Source organism: Phycodurus eques, chromosome 13 (assembly GCF_024500275.1).
Source record: "Phycodurus eques isolate BA_2022a chromosome 13, UOR_Pequ_1.1, whole genome shotgun sequence".
Classification (NCBI taxonomy): domain Eukaryota; kingdom Metazoa; phylum Chordata; class Actinopteri; order Syngnathiformes; family Syngnathidae; genus Phycodurus; species Phycodurus eques.
This window is the reverse complement of record NC_084537.1, coordinates 9,694,942-9,710,890: the sequence shown is the minus strand read 5'-3', so window position 1 is coordinate 9,710,890 and position 15,949 is coordinate 9,694,942. Positions and strand designations below refer to the sequence as shown.

Below are 15,949 nucleotides of genomic sequence, written 5' to 3'. Positions count from 1 at the left end.
CCCTCAATTTGCGGGAGCCGTGCGACATTTTGTCAGCTCAAGATTGAAAGTCTGGATATTTCTTTTAGACAATAACGAGTGAGAATAGGTAGGTTTGATACATTTGAGTAGGGATGACTCAAATAAATTTTTAAAAAATGAAAGAAATGGATAGCTGTAATTACTTCAGTGCAGAAGGAAATGGTCAGCTGCGAAGGTAAGTTGCATACAGATTCATTTCCGCCTATTAAACTGTTTAATCAGCTCATCATTTTATTTATTTTAGCACTCATGGCTTTAAGACCTTGGGAAGGTGATGTAACCACAGTTGTTTGCTTTTGTGAAGTACCAAAGGCTTTTTGTCTTGTAGGGTGTTGGCGTGAGCGCAGACTGTAATGTGCAAGGCTTGCAGCGGCAACGTCCACTTTAATCAAGGAAAGAGTTTTTGAGCATATTAAATTAGCGATTGAACATGATTTTGGAGTCGTGTAGTGTTGATGTTGGTGTGCGCCATTATAGGATAGCAATATAAGGTATAATATCTACTTGAACGATGCAGTGTTTGGCAACTCAAGAAAGAGTTTTTTTGCAATTTCCTGAAAAGTCATTTTGGCGATGCGAGTATATCACTCGACAGCGACAATATGTTGTAGGGCCACACCGAAAACCCTAATTGAGTGTGTTCTTTGTTTTGAATATAGATCGATCTGCCGTTCAAATAGTTGGTTTGCTCTAGTGCAACATAAAATCGGTGTGCCCCGCCTCCTGCCCGATAATAGCTGGGACAGGCTCCAGCACGCCCGCGTAGTGAGGAGAAGCGGCTCGGAAAATGAATGGATGGATGGATGATACCAATAGAAAACCATTTGACGTAAATGCCGCCCTTTGCAGCCGCACATATTGCACATACCGGAAACCACCACTGTAAGCGGGGTACACATACACAGATAGGCTGAATTTTAGCATTCCGAAGCCAGCAAAGATCCAATTTTCGGATGTATCGGAAAGATTATCCTAAGTGATTATCCTTTGGTGTGGGGTCCGTTGAGATTATTTTTTCCTACCCAAAAACAGTCGAGGCCAACAATCGTAAATGTTGAACTTGTTCAATAGTTACAATGGCAAATCCTTACCTGTGTGGTGAACACCGAGTTCGGCCAAATCCATGAACTTTGTGATTGTTACGTGAAACAGACTGATAGTTAATTTGTCAATTGCTCTATCTTTTAGAGACATCTGATAATCGGTCTTTTGCTGACTTTGATCGAAAGAGGGGAATCCGACTCAAATCATGTATCCTGCTTAACATTTACCATCGTTGGACCCAACACCTTTTCTGAAGAAAAATCGCTCTTGATACATCCTACGCTGTAGGATAATCGCTCAGAATAATCTTTTAGGGACATCTGACTGTTGTAATACAAGGCATTAAGGTGTTAAAACAAGTTTACGTTCTGCTAATTCTGCCATTCTCTGTCCTGCACCTCAGGGGCCTTTCGTCCATGTTGCCAGCCTGTGCGCCGCCCTTCTCAGCAAATTTACGGCTGCTCTTTTTGGTGGAATCTGCATGGTAAGAACGGACTTCATGGGGGCACACTAAGCCTTTTGGCAAACCCTTATGAATATTTGATTTTAATAAAATGCCATGGTACATTAACAATTGAATGAATAATCGTATAACCAAGTCTGACATCATCAGATTTTTTGCATCAAACCAGACTTTTCAGAATACAGCTGTTAACTTTATTATGTGTTTATTATGATATTAAGGACAAATTTCACACAGCATATCCAGGTTGGATTCACACTGCGGGACCAAGTACCCAACTCCAATGACATACAGTCGGGAAAAAAAGCATTTGGACAGCCACAGATTGTGCAAATTGTCCCACTTAAAAAGATGAAAGAGGTCTGTCATTTTCATCATAGGCATACTTCAACTGTGAGAGACAGAATGTGAAAAAGCAATCCATGAAATCACATTGTATGATTTATTTGTATATTCTTGCGGAAAATTAATATTTGGACAGCTACCAACCAGCAAGAATTCTGTCTCTCATAGACCCGTTGCTTCAACTTTAGGAAGCTCGTCTATCCTTCACACGTTACCTATATTAATGGCACCTGTTTTAACTCAATATCTGTATAAAAGACACCTGACTACACCCTCAAACAGTCAGACTCCAACCTCCAATGAAAAATGTTGTTATGAACTCCACTTGCTGTGTTTGACGGAAGAAGAATGATGAGTGGCATCCCAAGAACACCATCACCAAGGTGAAGCATGGGGTTGGAAACATCATGCTTTGGGGCTGCTTTTCTGCAAAGGGGACAGGATGACAATTCCATATTAACGAGAGGATGAACGGGGTCATGTATCATGACATTTTGGGCATAAAACGCCTTTCCTCCATAAGAGCATTGAAGGTGGAACGTGACTGGGTCTTCCAGCATGACAGTGACCCCAAACACACAGCCCAAGCAACTAAGGAGTGGCCCCGTGAGAAGCATTTCGACGTCCTGGAGTGGCCTAGCAAGTCTCAAGACCTCAACCCGATAGAAAATCTGTGGTAGGAGTTGAAAGTCTGTTTCAGCCCCAAACATAACGGATTGAGAGAAGATCCGCATGGAAAACTGGGCCAGAACACCTGCTGCAGTCTGTGCAAACCTGCTCAAGAACTACAGCAAACATTTGACCTCGGTAATTGCAAACAAAGGTTTCATTACAAAGTATTAAGTTAAACTTTTTCACTGTCCAAATATTTAATTTCCATCAGAATATATAAATAAATTGTTTAAAAATCATACAATGTGATTTCCTGGATTTTTTTTTTTTTTTTTTTTACATTCTGTCTCTCATAGTTGAAGTGTACCCATGATCAAAATTACAGACCTCTTTCATCTTTTTAAGGGCAAAATATATTTTTTAGAAAATGTATTTAATATGCGGCACGGTGGTCGACTGGTTAGAGCGTCAGCCTCACAGTTCTGTGGACCCGGGTTCGATCCCCGACCCGCCTGCGCAGAGTTTGCATGTTCTCCCCGTGCCTGCGTGGGTTTTCTCCGGGCACTCCGGTTTCCTCCCACATCCCAAAAACGTGCATGAATTGGAGACTCTAAATTGCCCGTAGGCATGACTGTGAGGGTGAATGGTTGTTTGTTTCTATGTGCCCTGCGATTGGCTGGCAACCAGTTCCGTCTCCTGCCCGATGACAGCTGGTGTAGGCTCCAGCGCGCCCGCGACCCTAGTGAGGAGAAGCGGCTCAGAAAATGGATGGATGGATTTAATATAGTTTCTGTATACTGCGGATTCACCTATAGCGGTTTGTCTACTTTCGAAAGAGGCTTGATTTAAATCTGAAAATATCCGGTTCATTTATTATTATTATTATTATTATTTATTTATTTATTTTCCGCTGCCATAACTCATCTCCCAATTGCACCACTCGAGAGCAGAAAATCAGGATTGTGTCACTTGAACCACGCAGTGTAAATCTAGCCTCTGTCAATCTACTCTTCCAAAATTCATCATGTCTCTGGTCTTGCGAGCAAAAGACTGTGCCAAATGCAAGCTTTGATGTCGGTGTGTCTACCACTCAACAGGACACACTCTCAAAGACGGACGCCGGTGATGCGGAGGGGAGAAAACACCACATTCAGTTAGACTCAAATAGTCCAAGGGGGTCGACCTCCCATTTAAAGATAATCAGTCTGGGAAGATGTTGATTCAGTCCACCCAAGACTGTTTGCCTGAGTTCATTTGCTGCTCGTTTAAGAGAGAAAGGGTAACTTGTGCACACTTCCACTACTCACACATCTCTCTCTTTTCCCCCGCCACTATCACTGCTAAAGGAAGAACCCTTTGAGGGAAGCAAGGTATGAGTTGTGGCCACTTCCATCAACATTAATCATGGAAAGACATTTGAGCATTTATTCCATATCCTTCATATTCAGCTTAAGGTCCATGTACTAGTACGCTCTTTGTCCTCACTAGAAAGACAGTTCATCGCACTAGTAGAACAACTGTTGTACGAGTCGTAAAGTTTTTTCCACTACTAGCGACACCTTTGGCCTACTATTGCAATTTTAAGATGGATGTTATTTATTTGATATACTTTGCTTAATATCCAGCTTCAAGTCCATGTACTAGGATGCTCTTTCTCCTAGTAAACAGTAGAATGACTGTGTCTTACTAATAAAGTTTTTTTCCACTACTGTATGACATTTTGCCACACTCGTAGTACAACTTTGGCACACTAGCAGGATAACTACGTTACTATTGAGGAAAAACGGTCCACTAATTTACATCTATGCGCTACTAGTGCTATGAGTGAAGCGCGATATGTTAATTTGTTGAATTTTATAATGTTACTCGTAGCATGAGTAGCACGCAGTTGTCAACTACTGCACAGTTTTGCCTCACTAGTAACATGTAGTTGTCCTACTACTATGCCAAAGTTGTCTTCATAGTGAGGACAAAGAGCATACTAGTGCATGGACACTAGTACAAGAATGTTGAATAATAATTATTCAAGACTTTGCTCCATATACTAGTATGCTCTTTGTCCTCACGAATAAGACAATTCAGCGTACTAATACAATAACTGTGTCTTACTAGTAACATAGCAACAGCCCATGTGTGGTACTACAGTAGTAGTGGGAAAAAACATGACTCGTAAGACACAGTCGGTCTACTGGTGTAATTGTCTGACTAGTGAGGACAAGGAGCATACTAGTACATAAACCTTAAGCTGGACATGAATGATATGGAATAAAGGCTCAAACGGCCCTCCACACGCTCCGTCCATTTGCGGGCATGATAGATGGATGCTTGTACATTTGAGTGCAGTGTGTCATCCATCCGCGTCGCCCATCATTCTGTGCAAACACGTCCTTCCACGATTTCAACATGTGTCATACAGAATGTGAAATGATGACAGCAGCTTTGTAGGGCAGCATTTTGCTTGTACAACCTGTGTGTACGTATTTGCTTGAATGTCAGCTGTCTGTTCAAGGGGGTCCTCGGTTTTCAACGGTAGCAGCATACGACGTTTTGAATTTATGAGCGTACTATGCATATTTTCAAGAAATTAAATTTTCATCTACAATACATTTCTAAAATTTGTGATATAAAGGTCGATGTGTAATTTCTTTGTTGAAAACAATTTAAACACACGTGTTATTTAATATTTTCATATATCAGGTTGCAGCTCACCTAGTAACGATATACTCTAAGCGGGATAGAAAATGGATGGATGGATGGATAAATTGAATAAAAGGCATGTTAAATGAAAATCACAGATTCAACACACATGATTGAACATGTACAACCTGAGCATGTGCTAAAATTGATGTAACCTTTGCATCACAAATGTTGGAAATCATATTGAAAATGTTATTTGTTAATATTCCAATTGTTGTTGAACATTTCACTTCTTAAAATATTGTTAGTCTTATACCATACAGCAATTAAAAAGTCATTTTTTTAAAGTTTTCGGAAAATAACAACTTCAACAAACAAGAAGAGACCAGTTTCCTTCTTTTAACCTTTTCAAATCTACAACCCCAATTCCAATGAAATTGGGACATTGTGTTAAACAGAAATAAAAACACACATTGTCATTGTCTTGCTGAAATAAGCAGGGGAGTCCATGAAAAAGACATTGCTTGGATGGCAGCATATGTTTCTCCAAAACCTGTATGTACCTTTCAGCATTAATGATGCCTTCACAGATGTGTAAGTTACCCATGCCATTGGCACCAACACAGCCCCATACCATCACAGATGCTGGCTTTTGAACTTTATCCGGATGGTTCTTTTCCTCTTTGGCCCGGAGGACACGACGTCCACAATTTCCAAAAACAATTTGAAATGTGGACTCGTCGGACCACAGAACACTTTTCCACTTTGCATCAGTCCATCTTAGATGAGCTCGGGCCCAGAGAAGCCGGCGGCGTTTCTGGGTGTTGTTGATAAATGCTTTTGCTTTGCATAGTAGAGCTTCAAGTTGCACTTACGGATGTAGCGCCAAACTGTTTTTACTGACTTTGGTTTTGTGAAGTGTTCCTGAGCCCATGTGGTGATATCCTTTACACATTGATGTTTTACACAGTTTTTGATGCAGTGCTGCTTGAGGGATCGAAGGTCACGGTCATTCAATGTTGGCTTTCGGCCTTGCCGCTTACATGCAGTGATTTCTCCAGATTCTCTGAACCTTTTTATGATATTATGGACCGTAGATGATGAAATCCCTAAATTCCTTGCAATTGAGGAACATTGTCCTTAAATGTTATTTGTTTATTATTCAATAAAATATAGGTTGAACATGATTTGTAAATCATTTTATTCTGTTTTTATTTATGTTTAACACAACGTCCCAACTTCATTGGAATTGGGTTGTACGTAGGTAAAACCATTTTTAGCAAGCACATTGGTATTTATATTGTGACAGTAATTTAAAAATGACTTGGGTAATTAAGATATTGAATATGCATTTTTGCACGTCTCCAGATTATATGGACACCCTTGTATAAATTTTTCCACAAATAGTTACTGTCATGATATAGATAGACTATGACCCATTCAAAATCAGGTTAAGATGCCACCATAGGAGCGGAACTCCATCATAAACCGGGGACACCCTGTGTATGTTTCTGTGTTTTATTTTCCATATCTGCTGCTGATTGGACAGAACGAGTTGAGAAACACTGAAATGCTGTCTGCTGCTTGTGCGGTGGGTGTGGGCTGCTGCTTTGCTGCACCTATTGGAGGTAAGATGACACCTATAGAAAGCCGTTTAAGCATTTATTCCATATACAGTTATGCCATGCGCCACATTTGATTTAAGCCCGTCACGAAAATAGAATCTGTAGACAGTGCAACAAGACGAACTAAAACTGGATCCTGTATGCCAAATGCCACTGTGAAGGGAGAACCTTTTGTGTACTGTATTTTAATGAGGACAAAATAGTATTTATTTATATTATTGTGCTTTATATTTGATCTAATGTGGAGCAATTTGTTAAAGCTTTGTTTTTTTATTTTATGTATATATAAAATTGAGTTGAGTTTTTATGCATGTGCCAAAGGGGTATTGTTCAGCATCGAGGTCACGTCGACGTTTTTCGCGGTGAGGAACTACTGGAGGGGCTTCTTCGCTGCTACCTTCAGTGCCTTCATCTTCCGAGTGCTGGCCGTGTGGAACCAGGAAGAAGGTACACAACCACAGACTCCATTCTTATTACCTCTTGACCCATTGTTTGCGGACTACAGTATGTGGGGAACTTTACATCTGTTTTCTCCATCACGATTGTTAGTATTGTTTCAAAACAGTAGCTACTTGTCTCCAACAAAATTAGTATCTGTCAATACTGAGCATTATCGAACGGGTTGAAAAAAGGGTAATTTACAAACTTCTCCTCAGTGTTTCTCAACCTCTGCTGAGCCCAAAGCAGATATTATATATTGGAAAAAAATCTCACAGCAGACCACAAAGCAAATATGCCACAAAAAGATACACAGGTTAATTATACCTTCTGCATATAGTGGAAAAGCATTTAACTGTTCTGGCTGTCACTATACGTCACTAGCATAGATTCACTATATTTCCAAAAGTATTTGCTCACTCATCCAAATAATCAGGATCAGGTTTTCCCATCACTTCCATGGCCACGTGTATAAAATCAAGCACCTAGGCATGCACAGTTTTGACAAACATTTGTGAAAGAATGTGTCGCTCACAGGAGCTCAGTGAATTCCAGCGTGGAACTGTGATAGGATGCCACCTGTGCAACAAGTCCAGTCGTGAAATTTCCTCACCCCTAAATATTCCACAGTCTACTGTCACCTGTATAATGCAGCCCTATGGGGGGCACAAGTCAGTGCAAACTGTAGACCGGTCCCAAGCCCAGATAAATGCAGAGGGTTGCACCAGGAAGGGCATCCGGCTTAAAACCTTGCCAAACAAATATGAGCGTTCATCCAAAGAATTCCATACCAGATCAGTCGTGGCCCAGGTTAACAATGTCCGCCACCGGCGCCGTCAACCTGCGGGGCGCCGTTGGAAATTCAGCTACTGTGGGTCGAAGACAAAGAAGAAGAAGAGGTGGAAAGCGGGTTCTTTGGCAGAAAGAGAAGAGGAAAGCACAGAGCCTAGAACTAAAAAGAAAAAGAAGAAGTGTATGCGGTTTAAAGTGACGAGTAGTGCGATCACCTGGGACAATGTTGGTTGTGCAAATGTTACAGATACTCCTCAATCAGTGTGCAAATGGAGCAGATGCTCATCTGGCATGAGTGGCCAGTATATGCAAATAGTGCAGCATGGCGAGACAACTACAGTGAGTGCACAAGTAATATGTGACAACGAACTCAAGTCAAAAAATTGTCAGCTTGTTGTAATGGAATTATAGGTTAGGTGTTTAAGAAGTTGATCGCAAGAGGGAAGAAGCTGTTGGAATGTCTACTAGTTCTAGTTTGCATTGATCGGTAGCGCCTACATGAGGGAAGGAGCTGGAAGAGCTGGTGACCGGGGTGCGGAGGCTCCGAGAGGATTTTGCACGACCTTGTCTTAGTTCTGGCAGCGTGCAAGTCCTCAATGGTGGTTAGGGGGGTACCGACAATCCTTTCAGCAGTTTTGATTGTCCATTGCAGTCGGAGTTTGTCCTTTTTTGTAGCAGCACCAAACCAGACTGTGATGGAAGAACACAGGACTGATTCGATGACCGCTGTGTAGAACTGTCTTAGCAGCTCCGGTGGCAGGCCGTGCTTTCTCAGAAGCTGCGGGAAGTACATCCTCTGCTGGGCCTTTTTGAGGACGGAGTTGATGTTGGTCGCCCACTTCAGGTCCTGATAGATTGTAATTCCCAGGAACTTGAAGGTCTCGACGGTTGACACAAGGCAGCTGGACAACGTGAGCGGCAGCTGTGGCAATGAAGTTATGGGAAAGAGTAGTGGAGGCTAAACTCAGGACAAAAGTGAGTATTTGCGAGCAACAGTATGGTTTCATGCCTAGAAAGAGTACCACAGATGCATTATTTGCCTTGAGGATGTTGATGGAAAAGTACAGAGAAGGTCAGAAGGAGCTACATTGTGTCTTTGTAGATCTAGAGAAAGCCTATGACAGAGTACCCAGAGAGGAACTGTGGTACTGCATGCGGAAGTCTGGAGTGGCAGAGAAGTATGTTAGAATAATACAGGACATGGACGAGGGCAGCAGAACAGCGGTGAGGTGTGCTGTAGGTGTGACAGAAGAATTTAAGGTGGACGTGGGACTGCATCAGGGTTCAGCCCTGAGCCCCTTACTGTTTGCAGTGGTGATGGATAAGCTGACAGATGAGGTTAGACTGGAATCCCCGTGGACCATGATGTTTGCAGATGACATTGTGATCTGCAGTGAAAGCAGGGAGCAGCTGGAGGAACAGTTAGAAAGATGGAGGCATGCAGTGGAAAGAAGAGGAATGAAGATTAGCCGAAGTAAGACAGAATATATGTGCATGAATGAGAGGGGTGGTGGGGGAAGAATGAGGCTACAGGGAGAAGAGATAGCAAGGGTGGAGGACTTTAAATACCTGGGGTCAACCGTCCAGAGCAAAGGTGAGTGTGGTCAGGAAGTGAAGAAACATTCTATTTAATTATGTCATTACTGTGTGTTTTTAAGAAGTACAATATTACAGTTTTTAAGAAGTACAATATTATAGAGTACTATTTCCCCAAAATTAGGGTTGTGTTTTTTGGGATGCTGGAACCGATTAACAGCATTTACATTTCTTTTCAATGGGATACAAGTGTTTCTGAATTATGAACCAAACAAATTAAACTCGAATCTCAAGGCACCACCGTATTACCATTTCCAATTTATAATTATCTTTAATATCGTATTTAGTATTGACAGAGACTGAATAAACAGGTAAGGGAGGGAGAGCGAGAAGGCGCTAGGCTGTCTGTGTGCGTGACATGTTATATGTAAACAACAATAAATGTTAAAAAAAAAAAAAAGCATTATCAAGATTATACTGATAATCGTGATGTAAAATTTTCATACCGTTTCACCTCTGTGTTTGCAAGCATATTAACTGCTAAGCCAAAATGTTTCAAAACTTTGATTGGATTTAATTATGAAGGATTTCAAGGAAGGATTTCATTATGTTTGTATGCCACATTTGTTGACTAAACTAATTTGTTTTCCGTCAGAGACCATCACTGCTCTCTTTAAGACTCGCTTCCGTCTGGACTTCCCCTTCGACCTTCAGGAGCTGCCGGCCTTCGCCGTCCTCGGGTGAGTGCGTGCCTTCGGAGCCGGGGCAGCTTAACCTGATCGCCAAGTTTGTCGCCGCTTGGGTTTGTGAAGGACGTCTCCATCCTTTCAGCCTCCTCATTTGCATTCCTGTCGAGTTGAGTTGATTTGTGTTTGCTGATCCGGGCATGAAATTAACTTTTTTCCCCATTGATTTACTTCATTTTACACTCTTGTCTTTTTCAATAAAGTGTTCCGCTACTATATCGCGGTTCATCGTTTACGCCCTTGAATAGCTCAGATTTTTAAGCAAACATTTTTTCTTAGTTTTTACAGGATACAGGCATGTTTAAATATATAATTGCGCGTCTTCAGTGTAGTAGCACGTTGTGTTCAGCACCATCAGAACAATCCATGCACAAACGGCAACAATTATAGGGTATTTACAATTGCGTCTTCTGACAAATCCATCTTTTTTCCCCAACGGTTGTGCTTCAAAACAAGAAAAAAAAATGATGTTGAATCGTCGGCTCTGTTGCTGTAATGTTGAATTCCAACACAGGGGGCAACCGAAGTTAGATATTATAGCTTCAAGACAAACATTTTAGTGGTTTGTTACATAATACACCAAATTATAAAATTTTAAATAAATAAAAGTACAACACCCACATTTTGTAACAACTTAATTCAAAATGTGAAGAATTTTATTACAAAATTTACCCTATAACAAAATGTGTCTTTTTTACATCCATCCATCCATCCATCCATTTTCTACCGCTTATCCGGGTCGGGTCGCGGGGGCAGTAGCTTTAGCAGGGACGCCCAGACTTCCCTCTCCCCAGCCACTTCATCCAGCTCTTCCGGTGGGATCCCGAGGCGTTCCCAGGCCAGCCGAAGGACGTAGTCACTCAAGCGTGTCCTGGGTCGTCCCCGGGGTCTCCTTCCGGTGGGACGTGCCCGGACCACCTAACCAGGGAGGCGTCCGGGAGGCAAATCCGAATCAGATGCCCCAGCCACAGCATCTGGCTCCTCTCAATGCGGAGGAGCAGCGGCTCTACTCTGAGATCCTCCCGGATGACCGAGCTTCTCACCCTATCTCTAAGAGGAGTTTCCTCTTAGAGAGTTTCTGCGGAGGAAACTCATTTCGGCCGCTTGTATCCGGGATCTCGTTCTTTCGGTCACGACCCACAGCTCATGACCATAGGTGAGGGTAGGAACGAAGATCGACCGGTAAATTGAGAGCTTCGCATTTCGGCTTAGCTCCTCCACAACGGACCGATACAAAGTCCGCATCACTGCAGACGCTGCACCGATCCGTCTGTCGATCTCCCGTTCCATTCTTCCCTCACTCGTGAACAAGACCCCAAGATACTTGAACTCCTCCACTTGGGGCAGGATCTCATCCCCGACCTCGAGAGGGCATGCCACCCTTTTCCGACTGAGGACTATGGTCTCAGATTTGGAGGTGATGATTCTCATCCCAGCCGCTTCACACTCGGCTGCGAACTGCTCCAGTGAGAGTTGGAGCTCACGGCTTGATGAAGCCAACAGAACCACATCATCAGCAAAAAGCAGAGATGCAATACTGAGGCCACCAAACCGGACCCCCTCTACGCCTTGGCTGTGCCTTGAAATTCTGTCCATAAAAGGTATGAACAGAATCGGCGACAAAGGGCAGCCTTGGCGGAGTCCAACCCTCACCGGGAATGAGTCCGACTTACTGCCGGATATGCGGACCAAACTCTGACTCCGGTCGTACAGGGACCGAACAGCCCGTATCAGGGGGTTCGGTACCCCATACTCCTGAAGCACCCTCCACAGGACTCCCCAAGGGACACGGTCGAACGCCTTCTCCAAGTCCACAAAACACATGTAGACTGGTTGGGCGAACTCCCATGCACCCTCGAGGACCCTGCAGAGCGTGTAGAGCTGGTCCACTGTTCCACGGCCAGGACGAAAACCACACTGCTCCTCATGAATCTGAGATTCGACTTCCCGACGGAACCTCCTCTCCAGCATCCCTGAATAGACCTTACCAGGGAGGCTGAGCAGTGTGATCCCCCTGTAGTTGGAACACACCCTCTGGTCCCCTTTCTTAAAAAGGGGGACCACCACCCCAGTCTGCCTTTTTTACATCATGAAGTGAAAATTTATTCATGTTTTTACATAATGTGGTACTACAGGGGGTGTCAGTTACTCACATTTGTTGCTATTCGTTTCAGGGCTCTGGCCCAATCACTATACTCTACTAATACTTAATAATAACAACAGAAAGTCAGTCGATGAACCCAAACCTGAAGAGTCAAAGACTTTCTGGAGTCTCTGATGTCATTGGTGTTTTATTTGCAGGATCGCCTGCGGTTTCGGTGGCGCCCTCTTTGTCTACCTGAACCGGCTCATCGTGGAGTGCATGAGGAAGCAGAAGACCATTAACAAGCTCTTGCTGAGGAAGTAAGTATCTAATCCTTTCCACGCAATTGAGTGGCGCCCTCACAGTAGCCCTCTAATTGTTAAGCTGCCACAAAGCAGCAGGACTGTAGTCGAGACTCCAGGGATTGCTGAGCTTTATCTCAAGTGAGAATTTAACTGTTTTTAACAAGCTAATCAATCCTTAACAAGAGATTTTAAATGGGGTACACACTGGTATTCAACAGCTTAACAGCTTTTTAACATGATAGACCCTAACATGAAGAGGAAAAGAAATGGTCCACTGTATTCTGACTACTCTTATTAAAGTGTGAGGTGTACTCCATATGAGCAGCACATCACACGCATAATCTTAATCGTAAATCTCTTCCCCAGAACATACAAAAAAGAAAAAAAGTTCATAGCAGAAGAAGAAATAGAAGAAGAGTGTCGCTTCCTAATTGGCTGTCGTTCCGTGACATATCACAATCACGGAATCCGTGGCTCAGCTGGACTCTGTATTGACCACACACACGTATTTGCGATCGTAAGGTTTAACTTTCACGTTAGCCCTGGAGAAAAGCGAGGGATCAGGAGTTGGAGGATAAATGGAGATACAGACAGACCGATAATCGGGCCAAATTTGAGCCGTTTCCCTCCTAACGATCAAAGCCAGAAAAGGCCCAAATATCTGAAGTTTCCAAAAGATTATCTCATCCAATCATCCTATGGTGTGTTAAGAGTGATATTTCCTCTCCGATCTGCTCAAAAAACAGGACGCTAATTGTAAATGTTAAACATCTTGAACATTTATGTGAAGTAAGAACACATGCCCATTTTCTTCTCCACAAGTGGGGTCTCTCCACTTAAGTGTCACATGTCCTAATACATTGTGCACATAGTGCAGCCTTCTACAGACTAGGCTTTATTTTATTGATTATTTTCAGAAGTTGGAAGTCCAAATTAGGGTGGAAAGAAGAGAAGCCACATTTAAATCGACTGACGTTTAAATATGTTGGTGAAGGATAAAAATTGCGGTGCATTGCCCCAGACTTGTGGTTAAAATTGGCCTGGTGGCGTGTTAATTGGGTCACTTAGTCTCACACATCACACAGGAGCTATTTGCAGACGCTGCTCCCTCACCACCTGCGCTTGAAAAATAAAAATCTACCCCGTCTCGATGACGAGTGTACCCATTAATGACCCCGCAGTCCGTCTCTTCCTGTCAGGCGTTTGGCGTATCCGGCGCTCGTCACCCTGCTGGTGTCCACCCTCACGTTCCCGCCGGGCTTCGGGCAGTTCATGGCAGGCCAGGTGAGGACGCTGTGTTTTTTGGCGGGTAAAATGATTGAGGACCATTTTGAAGAAAGGTAAACGTCACCTACAGTGTACATTTTACATACGTTTGTGCTCAAAGGCCACATTTGATTTTTAAAAAGGCCTTAAAAAAAAAAAATGTTATAAGTGGTACCATAATTATAATTAATTACGCAATTATTTCAATAAAAATACACGTACATTGTTAAAGGTGCAAGTAAAATGGATAATATACTGCAGTTTATTTTAATATAAAAGCAATAGTTGAGTTTTATTTTTCAACCGCTTATTTAATTAAATACATTTTATATATTATATGTATTTGCTATATCTATATAATACATATATTAAATGTGTTTGCAAAATATGTAAAATAGTTTATTTTAAAAATGAAATACTAATTCGTTCTTTTTTTATTGATTAGAGTTAATTGACAAATTAGTTGACAGAATAAATAAAAGTGTGTATGTAAAATATGTAGTTTATTTTAATAATAAAAACAAATTTTTTATTGATAATTTATTTATAATTAACCAATTGTTTGATCTAAAAAAAAAACATTTTCCTTAAAAATTCTACACACAAAACCCCTTTATGGCACCATGAAAAAAGAACTGAAAAAGAAAACTTTTGCTATTTTTTTTTTTTTTTCAATCACTATATACAGGCTCGTGTGTAGAATTTTGAGGGAAAAAAATAATTAATTCCTTTTGGGAAATAGGCTGCAACATAAGAAAATGTGGGAAAATTGAAGCGCTTGTTACTACTTCCCAGATGCTTGTTAAGTGTAACTTGTGGTTGTGACCTCAGCTGACGCAGCACGAGTCGTTGGTGGCGTTGTTTGACAACCGCACGTGGTGCCGCCAGGGCGTGGCCGAGGAGTTCGACTACATCAGCCACCACCACGGCTGGAAGCACCCCCAGGTCAACGTATTCATCACGCTCGTCCTCTTCATTGTCATGAAGGTGCGTCTGTATTACTGGTACACGCTTGTAACCCAAACTACTAGTATCTCGACTCATCGGTCCCCATTGAAGTGACTGGAAAGGCCATTTACCCATTCTAGCCTCCCAAGTAAAAACCCATAAATATCTTCATTGTGTGTTTATCAACAATAAAAATAGCACTCTATAAAATTGTATTTCATAAAAACATTCAGTAATGACTTAATTAAATAGAATGTAAAGAAATGAACAGTTTCTGGCACATTGTTTTGTTTCAATTCAATGGATATTGTGCTGCTCCTTCCATTGGGCGTGCCTTGGCCACCTGGGGGCAATATTTTACAGACATACGATACACACTATATTGCCAAAAGTATTTTCTCACTCATCCAAATACTCTGAATCAGGTGTTCCAATCATTTCCATGGTCACAGGTGTATAAAATCAAGCACCTAAGCATGCAGATTATTTTACAAACATTTGTGAAAGAATGGGTCGCTCTCAGGAGCTCAGTGAATTACAGTGTGGAACTGTGATGGATGCCACCTGTGCAACAAGTCCAGTCGTGAAATGTCCTCACCCCTAAATATTCCACAGTCGACTGTCAGCTGTATTATAAGAACATGGAAGCATTTGGGAACGACAGCAACTCATCCACGAAGCGGTTGGCCACGTAAACTGACGCAGCCGGGTCAGCGGATGCTGAGGCGCATAGTGCAAGGAGGTCGGCAACTTTCTGCCGAGTTCATCGCTACAGACATTCAAACTTCATGTGGCCTTCAGATTAGCTCAAGAACAGTCTGCAGAGAGCTTCACGGAATGGGTTTCCATGGCCGGGGCATCTCCATCCAAGCCATACAGCACCGAGTGCAATGCAAAGCGTCAGACGCAGTGGTGTAAAACACGCCACACGGAGATGTGTTCTGACACTTCTCCATCTGGCATTCTGATGGACGAGTCTGGGTTTGGCGGTTGCCAGGAGAACGGTACTTGTCTGACTGCATTGTGCCAAGCGTAAAGTTTGTTGAAGTAAAAGGAAGTTTGTTCCAGTAAAAGGAACTCTGCGTGCT

General features: G+C 42.4%; 1 protein-coding gene across 1 annotated transcript in view; it reads left to right on the top strand.

Moving 5' to 3' along the window:
* The window catches only part of LOC133411395 (chloride channel protein 2-like), a 42,621-nt gene that overhangs the window by 9,891 nt on the left and 16,781 nt on the right, over positions 1-15,949 (top strand). Inside the window, exons 5-12 of the mRNA XM_061693738.1 lie at positions 1,469-1,549; positions 3,832-3,855; positions 6,672-6,750; positions 7,069-7,194; positions 10,169-10,253; positions 12,561-12,662; positions 13,847-13,931; positions 14,745-14,900. Of these exons, the coding sequence (XP_061549722.1) occupies positions 1,469-1,549; positions 3,832-3,855; positions 6,672-6,750; positions 7,069-7,194; positions 10,169-10,253; positions 12,561-12,662; positions 13,847-13,931; positions 14,745-14,900 (738 nt within the window). The remainder of the gene's footprint in view (positions 1-1,468; positions 1,550-3,831; positions 3,856-6,671; positions 6,751-7,068; positions 7,195-10,168; positions 10,254-12,560; positions 12,663-13,846; positions 13,932-14,744; positions 14,901-15,949) is intronic.